Here is a 24,839-nt window from a genome sequence, read left to right on the forward strand (position 1 = left end):
AGGCACCTCCTCCGATTCACTGATAGGCACATAAAATAATGGATTATCCAACATACTGTAGGCTAAAGGATCATGAACTACATCGTCTAAAACGGTGGTATCTCTAGTCAAATCCACATCCTTTTGAATAGGTGCATAATTATTAAAATTATCTGGATTTGTATTAGAAACGACACTATCATTATAAAGCTCAATCGGAGTAACAAATTCCTGATCACTATGCCTACATATTTCATGTTCTTCATCAATACTATCTTCATCATAATCATCACTATAATAACATGAAAATGATCGAACCTTATCAAAACAAGTAGTGTTACCAATTCTAACCTCGTCCTCTAAATTAGGCAAATATTCACTATTGATATCAAGGGTAGAATTAGAAACCCTATTTTGGAAATTTACATTATTTTGAGCAGCATTAGCCAACTGTTCATTCTCTGCCTCTAGACGTGCCTGAATTTCACTGAGCATAACACTTATACGTTCACCACTCTCGTTTATCATCTCAGAATATCGTGTACACTCTTCTTTTGAACTATTCATTGCAACTAAACATTTATACGTCCTTTCAATACGTTGTTGGGTCTCTTCTAGAGATGGAACAGGTTCAGAAATATCCTAATCAGGACTAGTTTCCAAAAACGAGTAACCAGTACTACAGTGTTCCTGATTTTTTTGCTCGTAAGACCAATTTTCGCGTGTGGACAGTAATTGGGCTCACCATGGGATGAACCATAACCTTGAAAAGGTTGGCGTTCCCAACTACTATTCCTACCATGGTCATAAAACTGATGACGTCCATATTCAAATTCAGGTCGATACTCATTGTATTGGCTTCTATCATACCAGTTCGACATTCTTAATTGCAAGCGAATTATACACAACCACAAACAAGGCCGACTCGACTCTACCAAAACAAACCTAAAGATTTCTAGCAAACAAAAAGCATGATGGCTTCACTTAAATTGTTTTCTAGACCAACTTCTATTCCTTCGAAAAGGAATTCGTTACAATTTGAGCACACCCCTCTGGAATCAATCCTAGCTAATGTAAGTTGAATCGAGGCGAGGGAAGCTTAGTAGAGCTTTGATACCCAAGGCCTCACCGCATTAGAAGGCGGCGCAGTCACGCATTCAACTCACAAAAACCATCATGAACTTTGAAGTGTGCTTAAAGAGCAACCAATATTTTTCGAACGAGTTTCCTATTAAGCTCGTTACCCTATCGGTCTCGTTCTATTCCAAATTTTAAAGCTTGGGTTCGCGTTAGGTTTCGTTTTCCTAAGGCGGGCAAGAAGGGAGCGGTGATGAAATTTGAACCCTTATCTTGTATTGGCCAGGCCTTGCCCTTTACTAGGAATTTAAAAACAGTCCAAATTCGTCCTCAATCAATGAATCACCTTAAGGAATACAGTAACTCGCTTACAGGAGATTCGCGAGTGTTTCGATGGACTTACCTCCCGTACCAGACGGGGGATGAACCGTTGAAGTCGACTCGGGCCACGACTCCTATGTCATGTATGAACCCGAGGGGCCGAGACGATATAGTAATCGTCGTCCTTCCCTGCATAGAGTTTATATAATTTTTTATTTTTTTTAATAATACCCTTCCGTAGGGTTAAAAAAAGAATAAAGTCCAATTATCCAGAATAAAGTCCAAATAAAAAGTCCAAAAATTACAAAAATTATGAAAAATAAAGCTTATTTACAAATCCTAAAAAAAATTATGTCTTTTTTTTCTTCTCTTTTAGCTTTTAGCTTTAAGCTTTTTGTTCCCAAGTCCTTAGTATTCCACTTCGAACTTGTAAATCAAAGACACAAAAAGAAACGTAAAAAGGAACAAATAATAGTAAAAAAAATAATAAAAACCTAAAAATTCTACATAAGCACAAATCCGCGTCGGCGGCGCCAAAATGATTAAAGATTTAATGGGGTTGTAGTAATGAAGTGGTAAGGATGGTTCGAACTCTAAGACTTGTGAAGGTGAAGGATTTTTAGATTTATAAAAATTATATACAAAAATATTGACAAATTGGTAGAGAGGTACTGGGACTAGGATTCTGCCAAATTCATTTCTTAAGGTTCAAATAATAATTCTTTTATCAATAATAGATCGAAAAATATATTAAATATATCGACTCTAATTTATTGCCAAGATAGATTCTCAAAATATTAGGTGTAAGTGTTAATCATGGGACATCAAATCATCTAAGCTAAGCATGACCCATCAAATCAAATCACAACTAATTAATTTAAATCATAATTTCAATTAAAATTAATGCAAAAGTCATGAAAAGAATTAAATATAATTACCCAAGTGTGAAATAAGGATTCCTCCATCGCCCCAGTGTTGGGGTTTAGCTCCTCATATTGATCATAATCTCAAAATACATGTATAAAGCTCAAAAGTTGATTAAAGGGAGTAAAACAATTGAACAGAAAAATCGCAACAGAAATAACTGTTGCAAAGGCGCTGTTCCGTTACAAAAGAAACGATAAAAAGCCGAAGTGTCGTTGTCGCGCGCTGTAACTGCGACTGTCAATAAACGACGGTTCTAGCAAGTCTGTTCTTCGTGTTCTTCATCTTCATCACGAACAGCAGCAGCAACAGCAGAGAGAATTGGTGATTCTTCCTCTGCAGCTTCCTCTCTTCTCCTCCCCACTCTCGACACCCTCTCTAGTAGACCCAAAGAGCCTATTTATACCCAACAACAGCTCCAAATCTCGCCAATAACTCCAATATAATTCTTCATTATGCGGGCAGTGAATAACAATATTTTCCGAATATTTTCTTACCAAACTTGGAATTTCTTGCGTAAACTTCCTCCCTCCACGCTCCAAATCGATTCTTCACGACCAAAAGTGATGCTCGAGCCATTTCACATCATCAGAACACATCCATAACTCTCCATGACGCGTGATTATCATCCTCCAGTGCATGCTTGCCCTGTTTTGAACTCGAGAATCAAAACACATATTCCAGCCAAATTTGATCGAAACCACCACCCAAACTTTGTTCCTTATGCCAAATCACATCTTTCTGCCAATTTTCAGCGATTGAATCGCACTCTAACCCATTCATTTTGACAATCAAAATTCTGCCAGTTGAAAACTTCATTTCCCGCCAAAAACACAAATTCAAATTGTTGAAGAAGGTGCCCCTTATCCAGAGTGCTGGGGTGCGAATATCAATTGGGGCGGAAATAGTAATTTTTCTGGGTTCCTCCGGGACATTTCTGGGACGCTTCCGGTGCATTTCTGGGGTGCCTACGGTATATTTCTCCGGGGTGTAAAACACTGCTTTTTGAGCCCATTTCGCCGCAAGGACTTATTTCTCTAAAATTTCCTACAAGAACACAAAATAACACAATAAGTACTTAATCGAGTCTAACAATACAGAACATTGAGAACAAAATAGACACATAAATGCGTCTATCAGAGCACTGCTCGGTCAAACTCGCAAGCGTTGTTATCTCAAGTTTGTTTGTCAAGTTTAGTTGCCAAAACTATAAGTCTTGATTTCTAGTCTACTTATAGCTAAGTCTCGGACTAGGATAGTAAGTGTAGTTGAGATTTAGACTCCACAACGTTCATCATGCAAAGACGAAGAACTACTCAAGGAACTGGTGGAACTTCATCGACAAAAAGGTATATGGAGACTTGAACTTATCTATCACTCAAAAGTCTATCTATTTTATCTCCTATCTTGAGAAAAAAGTCGTATTGCTATATAGACTTCCATTATACACATTTGCTATTTCGAGCCGAGTTTATCTCGCTTATCTATTGTTAGAGCATTGCTCGGTCGAACTCGCATGCGTTGCTATATCACGCATGTTTGTCAATTTTAGTGATCAAAACTATAAGTCTTGATTTTTATTATACTATAGCTAAGTCTCGTACTAGGATAGTAAGTGTAGCTGAGCTCAAGGACTTCATGGCGATTCATCATACAAGTAGAAGAACTACTCAAAGAACCGGTGTAACTTCTCGACAAAAAGGTATGTGAAGACTTGAACTTATCTATCACTCAAAAGTCTATATATTCTATCTCCTACTTTTTGAGACAAAAAATCGTATACTATATATATAGACTTAGATTATACACATTTGGGATTTCGAGCCGATTATACCTCCCCTATCTATATCTCAAAATATGTGTTGGTAAGTGTTTCGCTTCGACCATGTTTATATTTACCTAGTGACGAAAGTCATCATATATTTCAATCACTTTGAAAATTTCTTTGACGAGAAATGGTGTAACAACTATATAACGTCCTCTAAGAATGTTTCAATGATTGGAATGAGAGTTTAGACTACATAACCAATGATGGACATAAGTATTGTTATGGAAACACATATGTGCATAAGTCCTTTCCCTTGAAACAAAGTTTGCAAACTTTGTTGATCAAGAGAAACCGGAAGAATGGCTTGTTTCCAAATCCACGAACTCAGTCCGCGAACTGTCGAACTTCTCATCCCGAGAAATTATGCTGGAGTTGACAAACTAGTTGCGTGAGTACCAGTCCGCGAACCGGCAGAAAGTATTTGCCGAGATTTTCTGTTGGAGTTTGTAAACTCTGTCCGGTTGCTTAAGTCCAAGAACCTAGTGTGCGAACTTAAGAAGGTTATATATCTGAAGATGATTTCTAAACTTAAACTTATAAAGACTAAGGAATGCAATTTGCAAACCGTGGCTATAAAGTTCATGAACTGATTCGAGTGAATCAAATCATCTTTGCTTCAATTGTGTCTTGTGTAGTAAATAAGATTTCCTTGCAATTGAACAACTCTCTAACTAGTTCATTTGAGTCATTTGAACTAGTTATGGTGAAGAAGAACATGGTTGGTGTGAAATGCTCATATGGCTAACCTTTTGGTTAACTATTGTTGAACCAACAATTTACATGTTTGGGTACGGTTAACAAACCTAGAAACGTGCATTTCATTTGTGTATAACAAGCTAAGTTTTCGATCTAACGGTTGAGAAATATTAGCTTGAATCTAAATCAGGTTTTCATCTAACGGTGGATATTGTTTGCTTTGTGACCAAAGCGAAACCCTAATTTGAAAGACTATATAAGGGGACATCTAGCAACTCTGTAAAACTAATCCCCACACCTTACGTCTGATACTAGTTTGCGTGCTAGAGTCGGTTCTCCTTTAACCTTTGGTTTTCTTCTTCTAAAACCGGGTTAACGACTTAAAGACTTCACTGGGATTGTGGAGCCAGAACGATACTACTTTTATCGTAGGTGTGTGTTCTGATCTTGCATCTTCTATCGTACGAGTACAATCAGATTGATTGGATTGAGATTGATATCTACGATAGGAAAGATATAAAAAATAATCACAAACATCTTCGTCTCATTGTTTGTGATTCTGAAACATCTTGTTTCGCTACCATACGATTAAGATTGTTGTGAGGTGGTTGATTTATCAAAATACGGAACAAAAACTTTAGGATTTTTCTGTGGAAGACAGATTGATCCTTTGATAGACTTGTCTGTGTGAGACAGATTTTTTTATTGTCAAAGCCTGCGATTGTGGGTCGTAGCAACTCTTAGTTGTGGGTGAGATCAGCTAAGGGAATCAAGTGCGCAGTTTCCTGCTGGGATCAGAGGCGTAGGGAGTACAACTGTACTTTGGATCAGTGGGAGACTGATTGGGGTTCAACTACAGTACAGTCCGAAGTTAGCTTGGAGTAGGCTAGTATCTGTAGCGGCTTAATACAGCGTGTATCCAATCTGTACTAGGTCCCGGGGGTTTTATGCATTTGCGGTTTCCTCGTTAACAAAATTCTGGTGTTTGTGTTATTTCTATTTCTGCATTATATTTGTTTATATAATTGAAATAATACAGGTTGTGTGTTAGATCAATCAATTGGAGAATCCGACCTAACGGTTGTTGATTGTTATTGATTGACACTTGGATATTGGTCTTTAGTACCATCCAAGTTATCTCTCTTTGATAAAGACTCGCAGATTTCTATTTGCTTGAGTAAATATCAAATTGAGAGATAGAGATATAAACTATTTGATATACTTTTCTCTAGATTGAGTCTGACTGTGTAGTTGATTCTCTAGAAAGTATATTGGAGTTTGTCCATACAGATTGCCAAGCGAAATATTGGGTGGTGTTGTTAGACCCCAACTTTTTCAATTGGTATCAGAGCAGGCAAACACGTTTAAGACCTTACAAGTCTGTGTTTGTGGCGATCTGACTCTATGGACAAGAGTACCATCTTTGTTAACACAATACCAGTTCAGATACGTTTTGGTAAGTTTCAATGTTCTGAAACTTCATAGAAAAACTATAATCCTTGTCCATAAACTGAATCTACATTCGACTGGAAACAATCACTTGATGAACAGTTGGATGATCTTTCAGACGATAATGATTCAGAAGAAGGACAAAGTGTTGATGAGGAAGTCTCTCAATATATCAAGTTGTTAGACTGTGCATTAAAAGAAAAGAAGTCAACAACTTTCTTGAGGAGATACATAGGTCCCCTCTGTCAAGAAAACAGAAAGTTGAGAAAACTCTTTAAAGGTTATGATGGTGGATATAAACTCTTACAATCTACCGTTAAAGATCATAAAGAAGAGGTTCGCTCAAAAAAAAAAAACTGAATGTGATAATCTTCTTCGTAACCTTTTCTTGTTGAAAGAAAGACTTGCTGAAACTGAAGCAAAATGTGAATGCAGATATGTTTTAACGACAAAGAACGTAGTCTTCTTGGCAAAGAAAAATCCTTGGAAACTAAGCTTACAGCTGCTCTTAATAAAGTGAAATCACTGGAAGAGAATCTAAAAAGATTCAGTTCTAGCTCTACAAAGTTATCTTCTATACTTGGAATATGTAAAGAACATCGTGACACACGTGGTCTGGGCTATAAAGGAATAGACACTCCAAAAACTAGTAAGATTAATTTTATTAAAGTTGTTGATAATTTTCCATGTGAAAGACCCTTGGCAGCTTGCAATGTTTCTAGAAACAAGGATATTGCTCCTTTAAAATCTGCTCATAAGAGAACAATAAAAAATAAGTCCTTTAACTGCTACTACTGCGGGAACAAGGAACATTCTGAGCAAAGATGTCGTCTTCGTTTACGGAACGAAAAACTTCATAATATTCTTACATGGATGTCTAAAGAAGTTTTTAAGCCGGTTTCACACATTGTTGGAATAAAAGGCAACTCTTATCCTCAGGGGATATACAATGATAAGTCCTTTCTTAACTGTGTATTCAAAACAAAGAGTGCCTACAACGGCAGAAGGAGGAGTGACAAAAGTGTGACTGATCCTGTGAATCTCTCAGGAAAGAGAAAAAGGCATAGAAGAAAGAAATAAGAATTGAGTTCCTCTGCTCTCGTCAAAGAAGGATGTAAATCCAAGACTTCCAAATCAGACTTCTTACATGTCAACAATCGAGTGTCTGATCTGAAGGTTAGCATAAACAGACTCAGACTGAATATCAAGAAAACATGGAATGTTGTTACCCAGGTACTCCTAAATCTTCTCGTGATAATGCTTCTTCGACTAAACCAGGTAGTTTGTCAAATACCGTTGAAAATAAAAAAGGAGAAGTGAATATTGATGAGAAAGATGCTCATCTTATTACACCCTGACATGTTCATATGGCATCTCTTTTTATTAAAAAATAGTAAAAAGGGATGCTCATGACTCTCAGGATTTTCATCTTGAGAAAGCTGTCAGGATCATACCGTGTTTCGGTGTTAATTTTTCAAAGTTTTTTTTTACTCTGTTTGCTCCTCAACATCTTTTTCGTTTTAATCCTTTGGGCTTCTTTGGCCTGGCATGAGTCGTGTTCTCTAGTACACGCACCAACCCACATGAACGTCGTGTTCCCTAGGGTTTTGATGGAATACCTCATATACATAATGTGTTCCAGAAGAACAAAAAGTTTTTCTAAAGTTTTTTGGGTGCACAATGGAAGGAAGCAATAAGGTTGATGATGTTGAGTTATGTCCTATTGTTATCTCGTGCTTTCATGCTCTTGATCATGAAAACGAAGACAAACTACCAGTTCAGATTTCTTCACCATTGGTAGGAAATCTTCTTGGAGATTTTAAGGTTGTAAAAGAGCAACTCGGTATTGCAACCAGGAACCTTGATTTTCTGAAAGGCGAACTAAATAAGGCAACTGAGGAGATCGTTCATGTTCAATCCCTAGTTGCGAACAAGATTTAGAATTCGTCAGATCTTGGTTCCAGTTCTTACATGCCTAGTATGTCTTCTTTTTGAATTAGTTGGAAGAATAATTAGTGCTTTGAATAGCAATGATTGTGACTACACATAGCTATTATTTTTCATCTTCTTGTTATTTTTTAGGTTTATTGGTTTTAAATTCTAAAAATATTTGGAGGATGATGGTTTGCAGTATTTAATATTTATGATTTGTTATATTGCAATTTATTATGGGATGTTGGTGTTTACGTCCGTGAACTATGTTGTCCCATATTTTGTCAAAAATAAAGTCGTTCATGATAGGTATTCATGTATTGATTTAAGGATGAATAGACTTTTGACATATCCAAAAGTTAAGCCTATATTGTCAATTCTTTGATGGAAGATAGGTTAAAATCTTTTGTGTTCAAGGATTATGTCTATTAAATATCGTTATGCAAATAGTGATGGAAGATATAATGAATCCTTGTGTATTCCACAATATTGATCTTCACTGATCCATATTTTATGTAATGCTGCGAGGCTCCGTAATGTGTCTTATGTTGAGCACGATACAACCAAGTTGATTAATTTTTGATTAGATTTGTTGGTTGTTCCGTAAGGTACTTTATGTTGAGCATTTTTGAACTAAATTAATCATCTTGTTTGGTTGTTTATTATTGCTCCATAAGTCTTTTTATGTCGAGTAAAACAAATGACAATTAAATTGATTACCTTTATGATTAGTTTGGTTGTGTATTCCAATTAGATTAATTATGGGTTCTCTTGTAATTAATCTAGTTGAGTATTTTCATACTCCGTAAGATTCCTATTATGTTGAGTATATGAAAGATTATCCTAATCATTTTCTATGGTTATGTTAGTCGTATACTCTGTAAGTTCTCTTATGTCGAGCATAATCAATTAAGTTGATCACTTTTGTATTTAATTTGATTGCGTATTCCGATTAAATTAATCATGGGTTTACTTATGATTAATTTGATTGAGTTTTTTGGATATAAAAATCATTCTTATGGTTTTGGTGTCCAATAAAAATCCTTATTTTCTCTTGAAATTAAGGTCGCTCTTGTTGTTCCCTTGGGGATGACATCAAATGGGGGAGAGTTCTTTTGAACTTGTGCTTAATGGTCATATCTTGAGGGGTTTACGGCTGTGGAATTTTATAGGGGTTATCTTGTATCTTTAAACTCCTTGATGAATGCTATTAGCTTCGGCTATATGATTGCATCTAAATTATATGATATGTATTTTTTCTTTTAGTCATGAAATGTCTCTTACGGAAATTTCATTATGATCCCGTTCTTGTACCTTTGCCAATTTTATTGACAAAAAGGGGAAGAATTAATATGTAGTTCACACTACAAATACATATGGTTTTCGGATCATTGTGTAAGGGGGAGTGGTTTCCATGTGAGATGGAGTATTGACTAAGGGGGAGTGATACATCTCACCATAATATTATTGTTGAAGTTGTGATACAATTGGACTTTGACACTGTGTAATAATACTATGACACTGTATAACAATGATCGAGACCGATGCTTTCTCATTGTTATAGCTACGAATTTTCAACAACAGTGATGCTAAACATACAACCATTGGGATCATTGGAGTACTTGGAAGTGACGAAGATTTCGAGGAATGTTGAAGATTAGACATGTGGAATAGGAGCTACTAAAGTTTCTTTATCTTTTTTGTATTCCATATGTATTGATAGTTTTGTCACTAAGATTGACAAATGGGGAGATTGTTAGAGCATTTCTCGTTCGAAATCGCATGCGTTGCTATATCAAGCATGTTTGTCAATGTTAGTGATCAAAACTATAAGTCTTGATTTCTAGTCTATTATAGCTAAGTCTCGGACTAGGATAGTAAGTGTAGTTGAGCTCAAGGACTTCATGGCGATTCATCATACAAGTAGAAGAACTACTCAAGGAACCGGTGGAACTTCTCGACAAAAAGGTATGTGAAGACTTGAACTTATCTATCACTCAAAAGTATATCTATTTTATCTCCTACTTCTTGGGACAAAAAAAGTCGTATGCTATATATATAGACTTAGATTATACACATTTGGTATTTCGAGCCGAGTATACCTCGCCTATCTATATCTCGAAATATGTGTTGGTAAGCGTTTCACTTCGACCATGTTTATCTTTACCTAGTGACGAAAGTCATGATATGTTTCAATCACTTTGAAAATTGCTTTGACGAGAAATGGTGTAACAACTACATAACGTCCTATAAGAATGTTTCAATGATTAGAATGAGAGTTTAGATTACATGACCAATGATGGACATAAGTATTCATGTGGAAACACATATGTGCATAAGTCCTATCCCTTGACCCAAAGTTTGCGAACTTTGTTGATCAAGAGAAACCGGAAGAATGGCTTGTTTCCAAGTCCGCGAACTCAGTCCGCGAACTGCCGAACTTCTCATCCCGAGAAATTCTGATGGAGTTGACAAACTAGTTGCATGAGTAACAGTCCGCGAACCCAGTCCGCGAACCGGCAGAAAGTATTTGCCGAGATTTTCTGCTGGAGTTTGTAAACTCTTTCCGGTTTCTTAAGTCCGCGAACCTAGTGTGTGAACTTAAGAATGTTATATATCTGAAAATGATTTCTGAACTTAAACTTATAAAGACTAAGGAATGCAATTTGCAATAAATTTCATGAACCGATTCGAGTGAATCAAATCATCTTTGCTTAAATTGTGTCTTGTGTAGTACATAAGATTTCATTGCAATTGAAAAACTCTCTAACTAGTTCATTTGATTCATTTGAACTAGTTATGGTGAAGAAGAATATGGTTGGTATGAAATGCTCATATGGTTAACCTTTTGGTTAACTATTGTTGAACCAACAATGTACACGTTTGGGTACGGTTAACAAACCTAGAAGCGTGCATTTCATTTGTGTATAACAAGTTAAGTTTTCGATCTAACGGTTGAGAAATATTAGCTTGAATCTAAATCAGGTTTTCATCTAAAGGTGGATATTGTTTGCTTTGTGACCAAGGCGAAACCATGATTTGAAAGACTATATAAGGGGACATCTATCAACTCTGCAAAACTAATACCCACACCTTACATGTGATACTAGTTTGCGTGCTAGAGTCGGTTCTCCTTTAACCTTTGGTTTTCTTCTTCTAAAACCGGGTTAACGACTTAAAGACTTCACTGGGATTGTGAAGCCAGACCGATACTACTTTTATCGTAGTTGTCTGTTCTGATCTTGCATCTTCTATCGTACGAGTACAATCAGATTGATCGGATTGAGATTGATATCTACGATAGGAAAGATATAAAAAATAATCACAAACATCTTCGTCACATTGTTTGCGATTCTGCAACATCTTGTTTCGCTACCATACGATTAAGATTGTTGTGAGGTGGTTGATTTATCTAGGCTGTTCTTCGGGAATATAAGACCGGATTATCAATTGGTTCCTGTTCACCATGATTATTATCAAAAGACGGAACAAAAACTTTAGGATTTTTCTGTGGAAGACAGATTGATCCTTTGATAGACTTGTCTGTGTGAGACAGATTTGTTTATTGTCAAAGCCTGCGATTGTGGGTCGTAGCAACTCTTAGTTGTGAGTGAGATCAGCTAAGGGAATCAAGTGCGCAGTTTCCTGCTGGGATCAGAGGCGTAGGGAGTGCAACTGTACTTTGGATCAGTGGGAGACTGATTGGGGTTCAACTACAGTACAGTCCGAAGTTAGCTTGGAGTAGGGTAGTGTCTGTAACGACTTAATACAGCGTGTATTCAATCTGGACTAGGTCCCGGGGGTTTTCTGCATTTGCGGTTTCCTCGTTAACAAAATTCTGGTGTCTGTGTTATTTCTATTTCCGCATTATATTTGTTTATATAATTGAAATAATACTGGTTGTGCTTTAGATCAATCAATTGGAGAATCCGACCTAACGGTTGTTGATTGATATTGATTGACACTTGGATATTGGTCTTTGGTACCATCCAAGTTATCTCTCTTTGATAAAGACTCGCAGATTTCTATTTGCTTTAGTAAAGATCAAATTGAGAGATAGAGATCTAATCTTTTTGATATACTTTTCTCTAGATTGATTCTGACTGTCTACTTGATTCTCTAGAAAGTATATTGGAGTTTGTCCATACAGATTGTTAAGCGAAATATTGGGTGGTGTTGTTAGACCCCCGCTTTTTCATCTATTTTTCGAATTTTGTGTTGGTAAGCTTTCGCTTTGGCCAAGTTCATATTTACTCGTGGCGAAAGTCATGTTGATCATTTCAATAACTTAAAAATCGCTTTGATGAAAAATAGTTTGTGAATAACAACTATATAACATTTTCTAAGAAAGTTTCAATGATTGAAATAAGTGTTTAGAATATATAACCATGAATGGATATAAACATTGTATATGAACTCATACTTGTGGAAGTCCAAAATCCTGGAACCAAAGTATGCGTACTTTACTGGTTTAGGATGTCTGAAACTAATTCCGCGTACCTGTACGTGTACTATCTGAAGTTCACATCCCGTGAATTTCTGCTGGAGTTTGTGAACAAAAAACAAGCTCAATCCAGGTACTTAAGTATGCGTACTTATATGCGTACTTAAGTGGGTTATTTTCTAAAAATGGTTTATTCGTGAACTAAGAAATTTATAAATTAAGGAATGCAATCCTTTCAAACCGTGGCTATAATGTTCATGAATCGATTCGAGTAAATCAAAATCGTTTTTGCTTCGATCGTGTCTTGTATAATTCTATGAGATCTAAGCAATTGAACAACTCTCTAACTAGTTCTCTTGAGTCATTTGAACTAGTTATGGTGAAGATAAATAAGGTTGATATGAAAGTGCTCATATCTAATCAGGTTTTCATCTAAAGGTGAATATTGAATGCTTTGTTACCAAGGTAACTTATATTGCAAACCCTGATTTGGAGACTATATAAAGGAGAACTCTAGCAACTAGGAAACCTAATCCCCACACCTCATGTGTGATACTAGTTGTATAAGCTAGAGTCAATTCTCCTTTAACCTTAGGTTTTTCATGAAACCTTGTAGGTTAACGACTTAAAGACTTTATTGGGATTGTGAAGCTAGACCCAACTATTTTCTCTGTAGTTGCGTGATCTGATCTTGCTGTTTCTATCGTATTTGAGTACAATCGTAAGATTGTCTTGAGATTAATTTTTCCGATAGGCAAGATAGAAAAGTAGTCACAAACATCTTCGTCTCATCGTTTGTGATTCCAAAATATCTTGTTTCGCTAGTCGATTAAGATTATTGTGAGGTGATTGATATTTCTAGGCTGTTCTTCGGGAATATAAGTCTGGTATATCAATTGGTTCCTGTTCACCTTGATTTATCAAAAGACAGAACAAAAATCGTAGGTATTTGTGTGGATACAGATTTATCTATTCCTGTAGACTTTTCTGTGTGAGACAGATTTGTTTATTAAAGTCTTCGACTTTGGGTCGTATCAACTCTTAGTTGTGGGTGAGATCAACTAAGAGAATCAAGTGCGTAGTATCCTGCTGGGATCAGAGACGCAAGGAGCGCAACTGTACCTTGGATCAGTGTGAGATTGATTGGGGTTCAACCACAGTCCAGACCGAAGTTAGTTTGTAGTAGGCTAGTGTCTGTAGCGGCTTAATGCATTATGTGTTCAATGTGGACTAGGTCCCGGGGGTTTTCTGCATTTGCGGTTTCCTCGTTATCAAAACTTCTGGTGTCTGTGTTATTTCTTTTCCGCATTATATTTTGTTATATAATAGAAATATCACAGGTTGTGTGTTGAATCAATCAATTGGTAAATCCAACCTTTGGTTGTTGATTGAAATTGATTAATCCTTGAACATTGGTCTTTGGTACCGTTCAAGTTTATCTCTCTTATATTCAAACGGGCTCACAAATTATTATTTGTTTGATTGCGGATTGAATTGAGAGATTGAGATATAACTCTTTGATATACTTTTCTTAAGATTGAGTCTGACTGTCTAGTTGATTCTCTTGAAAGTATATTGGAGTTAGTCCATACAGATTGCTAAGCGATATATTGGGTGAGGTTATTGTATCCCCACTTTTTCATATCCATTCCACTTTCCTGTGCACAAGATTTTATTTCCAAATGATACAAATAATTATGATATCTTACCTTGATTTCGACATTCTTTGACATCCCCTTCCATTTTCACGAGCTAAACTAGATTATATAAATCCAAATGTAGAACGCCACATTTCTGGAACTCTTATAATTTCTGATAATTCCATACTGCTATAATTTCATTTATTGTTTAGCCCAATCTTACTCAGTAGCCATGGCCCATTTACTCCATAGTCCATATTCTCTACGAACTAGCCTAAATTTTAGCCGTTTTCTTTGCCAAAGCCGATTTTATTCATGTGCCTACAAAACACAATAAATACCGAAATTAGTACAAAAATAAGCAGTAACAATATAAATCACCGGGACTGATAAAGACACGGAAATGTGTCTATCACTAACCGAACCTATGTGTATAGTCTTTTATTGTAGTTTGAAGACCTATTTGTTTATCTGATTCTCAAGTTATCTTAGCTTGAATTCTAAGCTAACCATGGTCTTTGAAATCTATAAATAGAGAATCTCTTTCAACTGGGAAAATAAATCCCTGACACTTTGTGTCCTAGTTGATTCTAGAGTCGCCTCTATTGACCTTTTAGGTTTTCGACTAAAAGACTTCGCTTGGGGATTCGTAAAGCTAGGTCTGACTATCTTTACCTTGATAGTTTGTGTATCTTGATCTTGCTTTTCCATTATTGAGTTTTTCGTATTCTCTTTCAGGAAAGATAGATAGTAATCATAAAGTTATCTTCGTCTCATAATTTGTGATTCCTCAAGATAGATATCTAAAGATTGATCTTAGTTGATCTTTCGATGACTGTTCTTGAGAGGTGGTTAAGAATCTTTGATGCTCTTTGGGAGTCGTAAGTTCCGTATTTGTGAGGCATATTTCCACACCTTGATCTATGATCTAACGGAAATCAAATAGGCTTATTTGTTAGAGGCAGATTGGTATCAAAAATCTCCACTTCGGCTGAAGCAACTCTTAGACTGTAAAGGACTTCAACTAAGGGAATCAAGTGCATATAACCTCGCTTGATGATTACAATTCAATTCTTTCAACCAAAAGCGAAATAAAAGTAATGTGTATGTGAGAAAATACCTGCGAATATGTATATTCTTGGAATTAGGTTTGTTGTTTCGATTAGTTATAATTTTAATTAGAAGAAAGAAGAAAAAATTCTCTCACAAATTCGGCTAGGATAGGATTAGTGAATTAGTTTTGTTTTTAGATTAGATTAAGTAGTTGTTTTAATTATAATAATTCTAATTGCGGTAGTGGGTAAATTAGTCATATCCCGGCATTACGACAACAGTGTAGATATTCTTATCACACAATGATGGTCCCCACCAAAAAAAAGGGTGGTGCCCAAGAATACCGTTCAATAAATAAACTGGCAGAAGGAGAGGAGAACGGAAGACATAAAGAAATGGTGATCACACAAATTAACAGCTTGGCCTCCTTCTCACCGTATCTCCAGTTATCAAATGATAATAAAGACAGATCTCGGAGGAAACTCAGACCCCAATTTTCCAGAAAACAAGATATTAGTTCAGATGATCAAATTGTCTTAACGACCAGTAAACAAATGCCATCGACAATATTGTCTGCTTTGAGAATTCCGAAGATTTTTTTTGTTCAATCTGGAATTGCTGTTCTTGGATTGGGTTTCATTGATGCCGGGTACTCTCTCTCTCTCTCTTTCTCTGTTATAACAAATCTGTGATACAAACTGACGGGAAAATCCTTGATTGTGTATTTCATTCAGGTATAGTGGGGATTGGTCAAGGATAGGAGTAATTTCAGAGGAGAATGAAGAGTTACTAAAAGTTGCTGCATTTGTTGTAGTACCTCTATGTCTCTATCTCATTTTATCTATTTCTCACTTGGAGAAAGAAGAGAAACAATGAAGCTTGCTCAATGATCAGTTAGGGTCTTTTGTGTTGGTTTTTATATTAACTACTAGTCTTGTTTTGGCGATTCGGTTTTGAGATATCTTGTTGCAAAGTTTATTCACATTAAAAACAAATGATATGAGAAATGAATCAACAATGAAAGTTTTGGATTACCCACCAGCTATTATGGTGTTCTATTTTTTTGTCTATGCCTCCTTGCACAAAGGGATATTATGTTATTGTTCTTTAAGGTAGAATGGTGTCGGCAAGTCAGAGGAGGTTTAGAAATTTATCAACTACTGACGAGTGATGGAAGCTCAACTCAGGCATTACTGAAGAAAAAAATGGTGTACGGTACGGATTCAGATAATCAGTTGACAGAAAATAAACACCGCCACCTGATTGTGTAGGATTTGAAACTACTGTAATGATAATGTAACACAGGTACTATTATAAACCGTATAAAAAAGAAGAGTAAGATCAAAATGGAATTGGAAAATAACAATGTGCATATAGTTAAATAACTGTTTTACTGGTCAGGTTTAATTTAGAATGCAACAAAATTTCAATCCCGAAGTAATTCTACTATCTCAGTTTACAGAGAAAAAGAGCTATTAACAGTCAAATCTCGTTTTATCAATCTTGCAATTTAAATTCACCAAACAGTTTATAGACTGATAGGATACCCATGAACAAACTCTTGGTAGCCAAAACATGGAACAACCAATTGACTTATTTCACTAATTTTCTCTGGAATAGATAAAACTCTACTGAAACTCGCACGTAGGAGAACTCAATCGCCACTAAACTAACACCATTGTAGCTCCATAATGAGCGAGTGCTCCCGCAACGACAAAAACGTGGAATATCTGATGGCTATGACCAGCAATATCGAAGGCGCCAGGCTTCCATCTCTCTGGTACTCTGCTAACATAGAAAACAACTCCAATAGCATAAAAAAACGCCATTGCAAGTTCATAAGCTAGAGCAACAAAAATGGCAGGGTGTCCCCAATGAAGAATAACAGCATGAGCAGCAGGAACAACCCCAGAGAAACCCATAGTGAGAAAAAGTGTCGCTCTGAATGATCTGTACTTAGGTGAAGATAGTGCTGGTGCTAGTAAAGTGACTACCGCAAGAATTCCAAGGATTGTAATGGATGTGAGGTAGAAGTTTCGTGAGTTAGGATTACAGAAGAAAGCATAGTAGATTGGCGTGAAAAACGAACAAACAATCATCAATGAAATGCCAGCATAATCCAGACGCCAAAAGAATAAATTGAGACGGCGAGAGTGGCAAGCAAATAGATGTGAAATTGAGCTGCAGATTAAACATCCCATTGCTCCTATCAAGAAAACGAACCATGGCCAACGAGGAATGTTTGGCAAGTCGTTGCTTATGAATCCACGGGGGAAGATTACTGACTGAAAGATTGATCCATGTTGGTTGTGTCCTGCATGGAAGCCCTAAAAGAAGCAGCAGACATATTTTAGTTAGATTTTCATGTCAAGGTTGCATATGGAGCATCCACATTGTGCATTTGGATTTCTTAAAATGGAGCAAGTGCTTATAAGTTATAATTAGGGCTGAACATGGTGTCGGTTAACCGTTGGAAACCGATCGAACCAGACCAATAAGCAAGAAACCGAACCAAACCATTTAGATTTGTATTGGTTTGGTAAAAAATGTTGAAAAACCGATATTACTGGTTTGGTTTTGGTTTGACCTGAAAACCGAACCAAAAACCATTGGGGAACCGATTAATTTTTAAACTTAATTTCTACTGTCGATTTAAAAGTATTAGATTCTACCCATTAATTTAGAGGATAAATAGAAACCCTAAATCTAATATTTCATTATGATACTCTCTCTCTTTCTCTTTCTCCTTCTCTCAGCCGCCTCCCTTCTCCACCCCCAACTACAGCTGCTGCTACTCGACTTTTTTCTTCCCGTCTTCCTTCTTTTTTATTTGTCAATACCTAAATTAAGATATATTATATATCTTCAGTTGATCTCTAGAATGAGTAAGCTTTAACTATTCTTGATTTTTTTTTGTTTGTATATTTGTGTAAACCAATACTATCGGCAACTACGATTTTTTTATTTGTAAATTTGTGTATTTTGTTTTGGTTTGACATAATTATTGGTTAACCAAAAACCACTGGGACAAACCGAAACCAACTGGAACCATTTGGAAACCGAACCAATGGTTAATGGATTGGTTTGGTTTAGATTTTTAGAAACCAATAATATTGGTTTCGGTTTTGGTTTGGCTAGAAACCGAACCAAAACCGACCATGAACAACCCTAGTTATAATAACACCCGCCTATTTATTGATTTAACTTCACAGATGTCAAGTTTTTAGATTAGTGGGGGACTTCAACACATCATTAGTTCATCACCATTACCCTCTTCTGTACAAACTATTAAAATGAGATTTATAACTTTCACTTTTGTGCTTTCATTACTAAATAACATTATCTTTTAGAAAATAGAAAAGGAATCGCTGAAAAATCTAACAGGAGTAACTTGTAAAAGTAAACAAATTTCAAATGAAATTCAGGGTTCAGATTTTTTGTCGCACCAAACAGGCCCACATAATCACGGGGAAGCATAAAAAAGGCTACGAAAAAAACGTGGTGTAGGGTAACGTTACGGAAAAATCTAATTAATCATACTTTTTGTTCTCCTGGAGAAAGAAGGAACTTACGGTTCCAGCTGAATCAGCTGATGGGATATCTGAACCATTCTTCATAATCATCATCCATGGCTTCTGAATTGATCTGAATTAAGAAGATGAGCTTGATTTCAAAAAAAAAATAGAAAAAAAGAATCAAAATCAAAATCGAATTCCTTATACAAACCTGGAAAAACCGGAGAGAAATGATGGAACTTTATAAATCAAGCTTAGCATAGTCAATGATAGGAAAATCACGAATCCTCCCAAATGCCTGAGAATTGAATTAAATTCTTAATTAAGCAGAGAAATCCGAAGCAAATAACGGATGTAATTTGATTCTAAGTTTGATAAAACTTACGTCCAGATGTTTAGGGTTTCATTGTGCAAAGAGAAAACACCGAAGAAAGTGTCTTTTAATGGCCATTCGCATCTATAATGATCTAATATAAACTCATTGTCCTTCATATAATTTGGTAATTCTTCAAATTTCAGTAATCTTCTTTGATAATTTTTCTCCACTTTCTCATGATTGTTGTTCTCTTCTTGAGCATAATCTCTTCTCTTACTTCTTCTTTTTCTGATGATGATTTCTCGTGCTCACTTTTTCGATTGATGATTTTTTTTCGATTGATGATTTTTTTTCTATTGATTATTTTTCCGGCAATAGTTTCCGGTGATCTACCGGAAATTAGCCGGTATCTCTTTTGAGTTCCGCAATTCAAATTCGGAGCTAATGATTTCTACCTCTGGATTTTTAAGTCGAGTGAGAGAGAGCGTGAAATTTTGAAAGGAGAAGAGTTTAGACAGAGAGGGTTGAGATTCTCATTGTCGTTGGCCCAAATAACCAAACAATTGCTGATTTGCACATTTTGAGTTACCCTACTCCCTTCCCTGGTGGTTAGAAAAAATGATGATCCCATATCCCAAGTTATGGTTATGCCTACGAACTCCATTCTTCCTGTAGCAAACACATGGCGTGTTCTCTATAGAGTCTCCATTGGTTTTATATGTCCCGATTTTGTGCACTCCATAACGAGTATACGCGGGATATTTTAAGCTCACCAATGATGTAAGTTTTACTGAAATGTAAATAACATATAGCATGTTTTTTTCTTAATGCGTAGTAAAGTAAATGAAACCAGTACATTTTCTATCCTGCCCAAATTGGAGGATATCCAATGTTAAGTGGATTCTTTTTAAGGGTTAAGGGGGAGTCTTAATGAGTGAAGTTATAATATTATTCTTGTTCTTTATAATTTTATTACCCTAATCAGTTTTTTATTTCCATTTCATCTTCCTTCTTCTTTTCTTCTTCTCCTCCGCACCATACCGACCTCCCCCACCACAACCATCAAAACTCGACGATTAAATCGAGTGGATCGTCGATTCAAAAATTCCGATTAATCTTCAAAAATGGACCACCAAGGCGGAAGGGAACTCGTATGAAAGAAGCTAATGAAAACCCAATGAATACAACCCTGGATTTGCAAAATTAGTTCAACAAAAAGAGAAGAAAAAAACGGTTGAAGAAGAAGAATTCATAGCCGCTGAAAAACGAGAAATGGTGCGATTAATAAAGTAAGGCCTACTTAAACTCACTCCATTACTTCAATTTCATGTTTACATGTCAAATTAGGTCAGAAAAATCGAATCTTTGAATTTGCAGTTATTTTGGCCGGCAAGGCGTTTGTTTCACGACCATGCCAACTTTTCATAGCTAGGTTTAGTCGGCAAGCTCTTAGGTTGAAGATCTTGCCGGCTGTTTAGTATCTGTAACTGCTACTTGCAGGGTCGGAAAGGTATTCAACCTAGGACCCTGCCGGCGTCAGTTTTTTTGTTAGTCGGGTTGGTTATAAATTTTTACCTTGCCGGTTGTATTTCAAGTTTTTTTGTGTCTCCTGATGCCTTTAATTTTACAAGTCGGAATGGTATTTGGATAAAACCATGCCGGCTGTTTTTTAGCCGACAATGTGTGGGTAATGTACCTTGCCGACTGGTTTTATGGAAAATCCTTGTATCTATTGTGTTTATATTTGTTATAAGCCGGCAGGTTATGTGAATAATACCATGCCGGCTTCTGTTTAGCCGGCATGCATTATTTATTCGACCCTTCCGACTTTTGTGTAGCCGGCAAGGTTATATTTTTCGACCCTGCCGACTAATAATTTTTTTTTCTTAATTGTTCTTGTACAGGTTGCAAAAGGCAAAGAAGAAAGCTCTTAGTCCTCCTTCAAGACCTCTTCGTGTTGGTGAAAAACTCTTGACTTTAACACATCGAGGGGCATACGTTGTGCCGGGAACACTCAAGACCCGTGTACCGAATGATTCTGAACCACCATCGGAACCCGGTGATTCAGACGAGACTCTAGATGAAGACCAATCAATTCCATCTAGTAGAAGAGGTGATGATGATGATGTTTATGAAAGAACTCCGACTGCTGGAGGAGGTAACAATGATGATGATGATGGTGATCAGGACATGCCTAATGTTGGAGGAGGTAATGATGATGATGATGATGATGGTAATGGAGATAAAGATAAGGATATCGAAGATGAAATTGTTGAAGAGGCAGTGGAACAAGAAGAAGAAGAAGAAGAAGAATAAGAAGAAGAAGGAGATGGAGAACAAACTTTAGCTATTGTTCAACAAACCGAAGCTTCAACTTCAACTGAAACCGGAAAAAAGAAGAGGGTTATCACTAAACCAGTTGATTCCCACATGCCTCCCCCTCACTTGATGGTTAGACTGAAACAAGGTAAGCCTCCAAAGGGGACCCCAAAAGATGGTGGAAATGTTCTTTTTGGATACAAAGACTCATGGGCATGTACGATCCATAATACTATCGTAAGTTGTCTCAATCCGTCTTTGTTTTTTATTCAAGTGTGTATGTATCTTAAATTTGCGTCAAGTGTTTGTATTTCTTTTCATTTGTTGTTTTGGTATTTAGGATCACAAGCATGCCATCCTTCTCATGAGGCGCCAAGCTTCATGTTCAGTGACTAAGAATTGGGATCTTGAGGATGAATGTGAGGAGGTGAAAGTGATTGTCAAGAACTCCGGGCCGTGGCCTGCGGTGGAGAGTTCGAATATTGAACATGATAGAGTTATCGTATCTGCATTCTGTGAGAGGTTCTACGGTTCTACGGAGAGACTAATACAATGTCATTCCCATTCAGTGAGATGGCGATAACTCCCTATGATGCTCGTCAAATTATAGGCCTCGAGGTTAAGGGAAAAGCAATCAATGAGGGCTTCGATAGTAAGATTTTTTGGGAGAAGATTTACAAACTGAGCAAGAAATTATTCGGTTGAGACCAGACTGAGACAGAGTCTATGCTTGTGAAGAAGGAGGGTCGTCTAAGCAAGAAGTTTAATCTGAAGCAGTTGAGGGACACATTATGTGAGACCAAGAAAATCCTTGATAAGGAAGGAAGGGTAAACTCAGTGCGAATCAATGCTACCGCGTCAGCTTATTTGTTATACGTCATGGGAAAATGTATCTTCCCCGACAGTTCCGGAAGCTTGGTCGACGCCAGTTATATGCAACTATTGGATCCCTTAGATAAGATGCATGAGTATTCTTGGGGTACCGCGGTGGTCTCCTTCTTGAACAATGAGTTTACAAAGGGTTATAGGGCACTCACCACACAAGTTAACGGAAATATATGTCTCTTCCAGGTAATTTTATTGTCTAAATCATTTATATTTGCAAAATTATCGTAAAATAAGATTCTTACTAAACGTTGTGTTTGCATAGGTTTGGATATATTTGCACTTCCCTACCTTGTTCAAAGGCAACTCCTACATCAAAGTGGATGAGAATGTTGCGATTGATAAGCCAAGAGCGCAAAGATACAGTTTTAAGGGTGGTCGAGATAAGGAAATGCCGCAACAACTTATCAAACTTCGAATCTCCATTGACAATTTGACTGCGGATGAGGTAACATTTTATCCGTATCGAGATGCTGGAAATCAAGGTTTAATCCAAAGGAGAGATGATGTTGCATTATACTACGGTCCCTTGTTGATCACCCATGGATATTCCATGTACGATCCACATCGGGTAATGCGACAATTAGGTTACGTCCAAGAAGAACCCATTTCGATGCTGAGCCGTCCTTTAAAGTGGCAAGGAATGACTGCAGCACGTCCCAAAAAAGTATTGTCGTTGCTTACGTTCCATCACCAGTTAAGGATCATTGGGACGATAGACGTGGCCATAAAGTCGATACGAGTATTTTGGACGATGTGACCGTAGGTCATGAAGCTCATGATAGATAAATGTCGTGGTACTTGGGTTGGGCTCGTCTTACTGTGATTAGGGAAATGACTTCTGAAAATTTGGATCGTAAGAGGAAGCTGGCAGCGAAAGACCCGGCAACAAGTCATAAGTTCTTTGTAAGTATGTTAGAGTTGCTCTTACTGTTTTAAGATTACATTATCGAATCATTCTATTAATTGTTTGTTGTTTAATTGAAAATAGAATGAGCATTTGAAGACCTTTGTGAAGGTGTTGTGTTGCGCGAAAGACAGAGGAGAGACTTTGTCGATTGAGGAGCAAAGCAAGCATATTGACTATGCTTGCAATATTGAAAATGAGGATGCCTATGAATTGTTCAAGCAAGCTGATGCTGAAGTAAAGAGGGAAGAAAAAGCCAGGAGGGAAGCACAATCCAAGATGAATGCTGACAAAAATAGGGCTCGTAGTGGTCGTGGTGGTGAAGGTAGTAGTGGTGGTGCTCCCAAACGGGGTCGTGGTCGTTGTGGTTAATGAAGAATTCCTAGTTTATTTCTTTATGTTGTGGTAGACAAATGTTAAGGTTAACTGTTAGAAAAATATTTTTTTAAAGGTTTATGGGACTTGTTTTCATATTTTGGACAACAAGTGTTGGATTTCTAGTTGTTGAATGAACGGCTTGTTTAGCTACGTAAAAGTTTCAATATTTATGCTGGCATGCTTTTTTTAAGTTACAGTGCCGACCACACCAGGGCCGGCAAAGTTTTGAACTGTCAGACTGTCGGCCCTGACATCAGAAATTATTTGCATACCAGGGTCGGCAAGGTAATCAGAACAATACCTATCCGGATGTTACGCAACCGGCAGGGTATTATGTTATCCACCATGCCGGCTATGTGTTGCAGAAAATACCTTCTCCTGATGCCTAAAATCATCATAAGGTCGGCATGGTTATAAATTATGTTCCTTGCCGACAATATCATAGCCGGCACGCTAGTGACCAAATACCGTTCCGACGGTTAAACAGAAAAAAGAAAAAAAAAAAGAACTCCTGATGCCTAAAAGTCATAAGGTCGGCATGGTAAGAAAATTTCGAACTTGCCGACTATATCATAGTCGGCATGATAATGACCAAATACATTTCCGGCGGATACACATAAGAAAATGTTCTCCTGATGCCTAAAAGTCATAAGGTCGACATGGTAACAAAATTTCGACCTTGCCTGCTATAACATAGTCGGCATGCTAGTGACCAAATACATTTCCGGCGGATACACAGAAGAAAATTTTCTCCTGATGCCTAAAATCAGCATAAGGTCGGCATGGTAACAAATTTTCCACCCTGCCGTCCACGCTTAATTAGTCGGAATATTAGGAAATAAAATCGCCGGCGAATTCAAAATTCAAATTTTTTGCAAGTACAATTGCATTGATTGACTTGTACTTAGGCACTATAACGGCCAAATTTTGGCACCATCCTATAAATACACTACTTCTCTCTACAAAACAACACACAACTATTTGCATATACTCTCCAAATCTCATGTCATCATACACTCCATCTAATTCACCCAATAGCTTTCTACATACAACAATGGCTTCATTTGATTCAAATGAAGATTTGGCAATCACCAAAGAGTGGTACGCGGAAACTCGAGTTAGACATCAGTCCCCCGTAAGGGTGGATACCGTAACCTTTTGGGCTAGGGTACACAA

General features: G+C 36.9%; 2 protein-coding genes across 2 annotated transcripts; one reads left to right on the forward strand and one right to left on the reverse strand.

Annotated features, from left to right (window-relative positions):
* The first annotated feature begins 15,648 nt into the window (after window positions 1-15,648).
* LOC113305587 lies at window positions 15,649-16,388 on the forward strand. Its single transcript, XM_026554607.1, has 2 exons — window positions 15,649-15,992; window positions 16,078-16,388. The coding sequence occupies exons 1-2, from the start codon at window positions 15,649-15,651 to the stop codon at window positions 16,217-16,219; spliced, it is 486 nt and encodes a 161-aa protein (XP_026410392.1). The 3' UTR covers window positions 16,220-16,388.
* A 331-nt stretch (window positions 16,389-16,719) lies between these two features.
* LOC113301288 (heptahelical transmembrane protein 2-like) lies at window positions 16,720-19,701 on the reverse strand. Its single transcript, XM_026550057.1, has 4 exons — window positions 19,244-19,701; window positions 19,070-19,156; window positions 18,916-18,988; window positions 16,720-17,670 (listed from the first exon to the last, which is right to left on the reverse strand). The coding sequence occupies exons 1-4, from the start codon at window positions 19,348-19,350 to the stop codon at window positions 17,008-17,010; spliced, it is 930 nt and encodes a 309-aa protein (XP_026405842.1). The 5' UTR covers window positions 19,351-19,701; the 3' UTR covers window positions 16,720-17,007.
* Window positions 19,702-24,839: the final 5,138 nt, after the last annotated feature.

The sequence above is a fragment of the Papaver somniferum genome, chromosome 8 (assembly GCF_003573695.1).
Source record: "Papaver somniferum cultivar HN1 chromosome 8, ASM357369v1, whole genome shotgun sequence".
Taxonomy (NCBI): domain Eukaryota; kingdom Viridiplantae; phylum Streptophyta; class Magnoliopsida; order Ranunculales; family Papaveraceae; genus Papaver; species Papaver somniferum.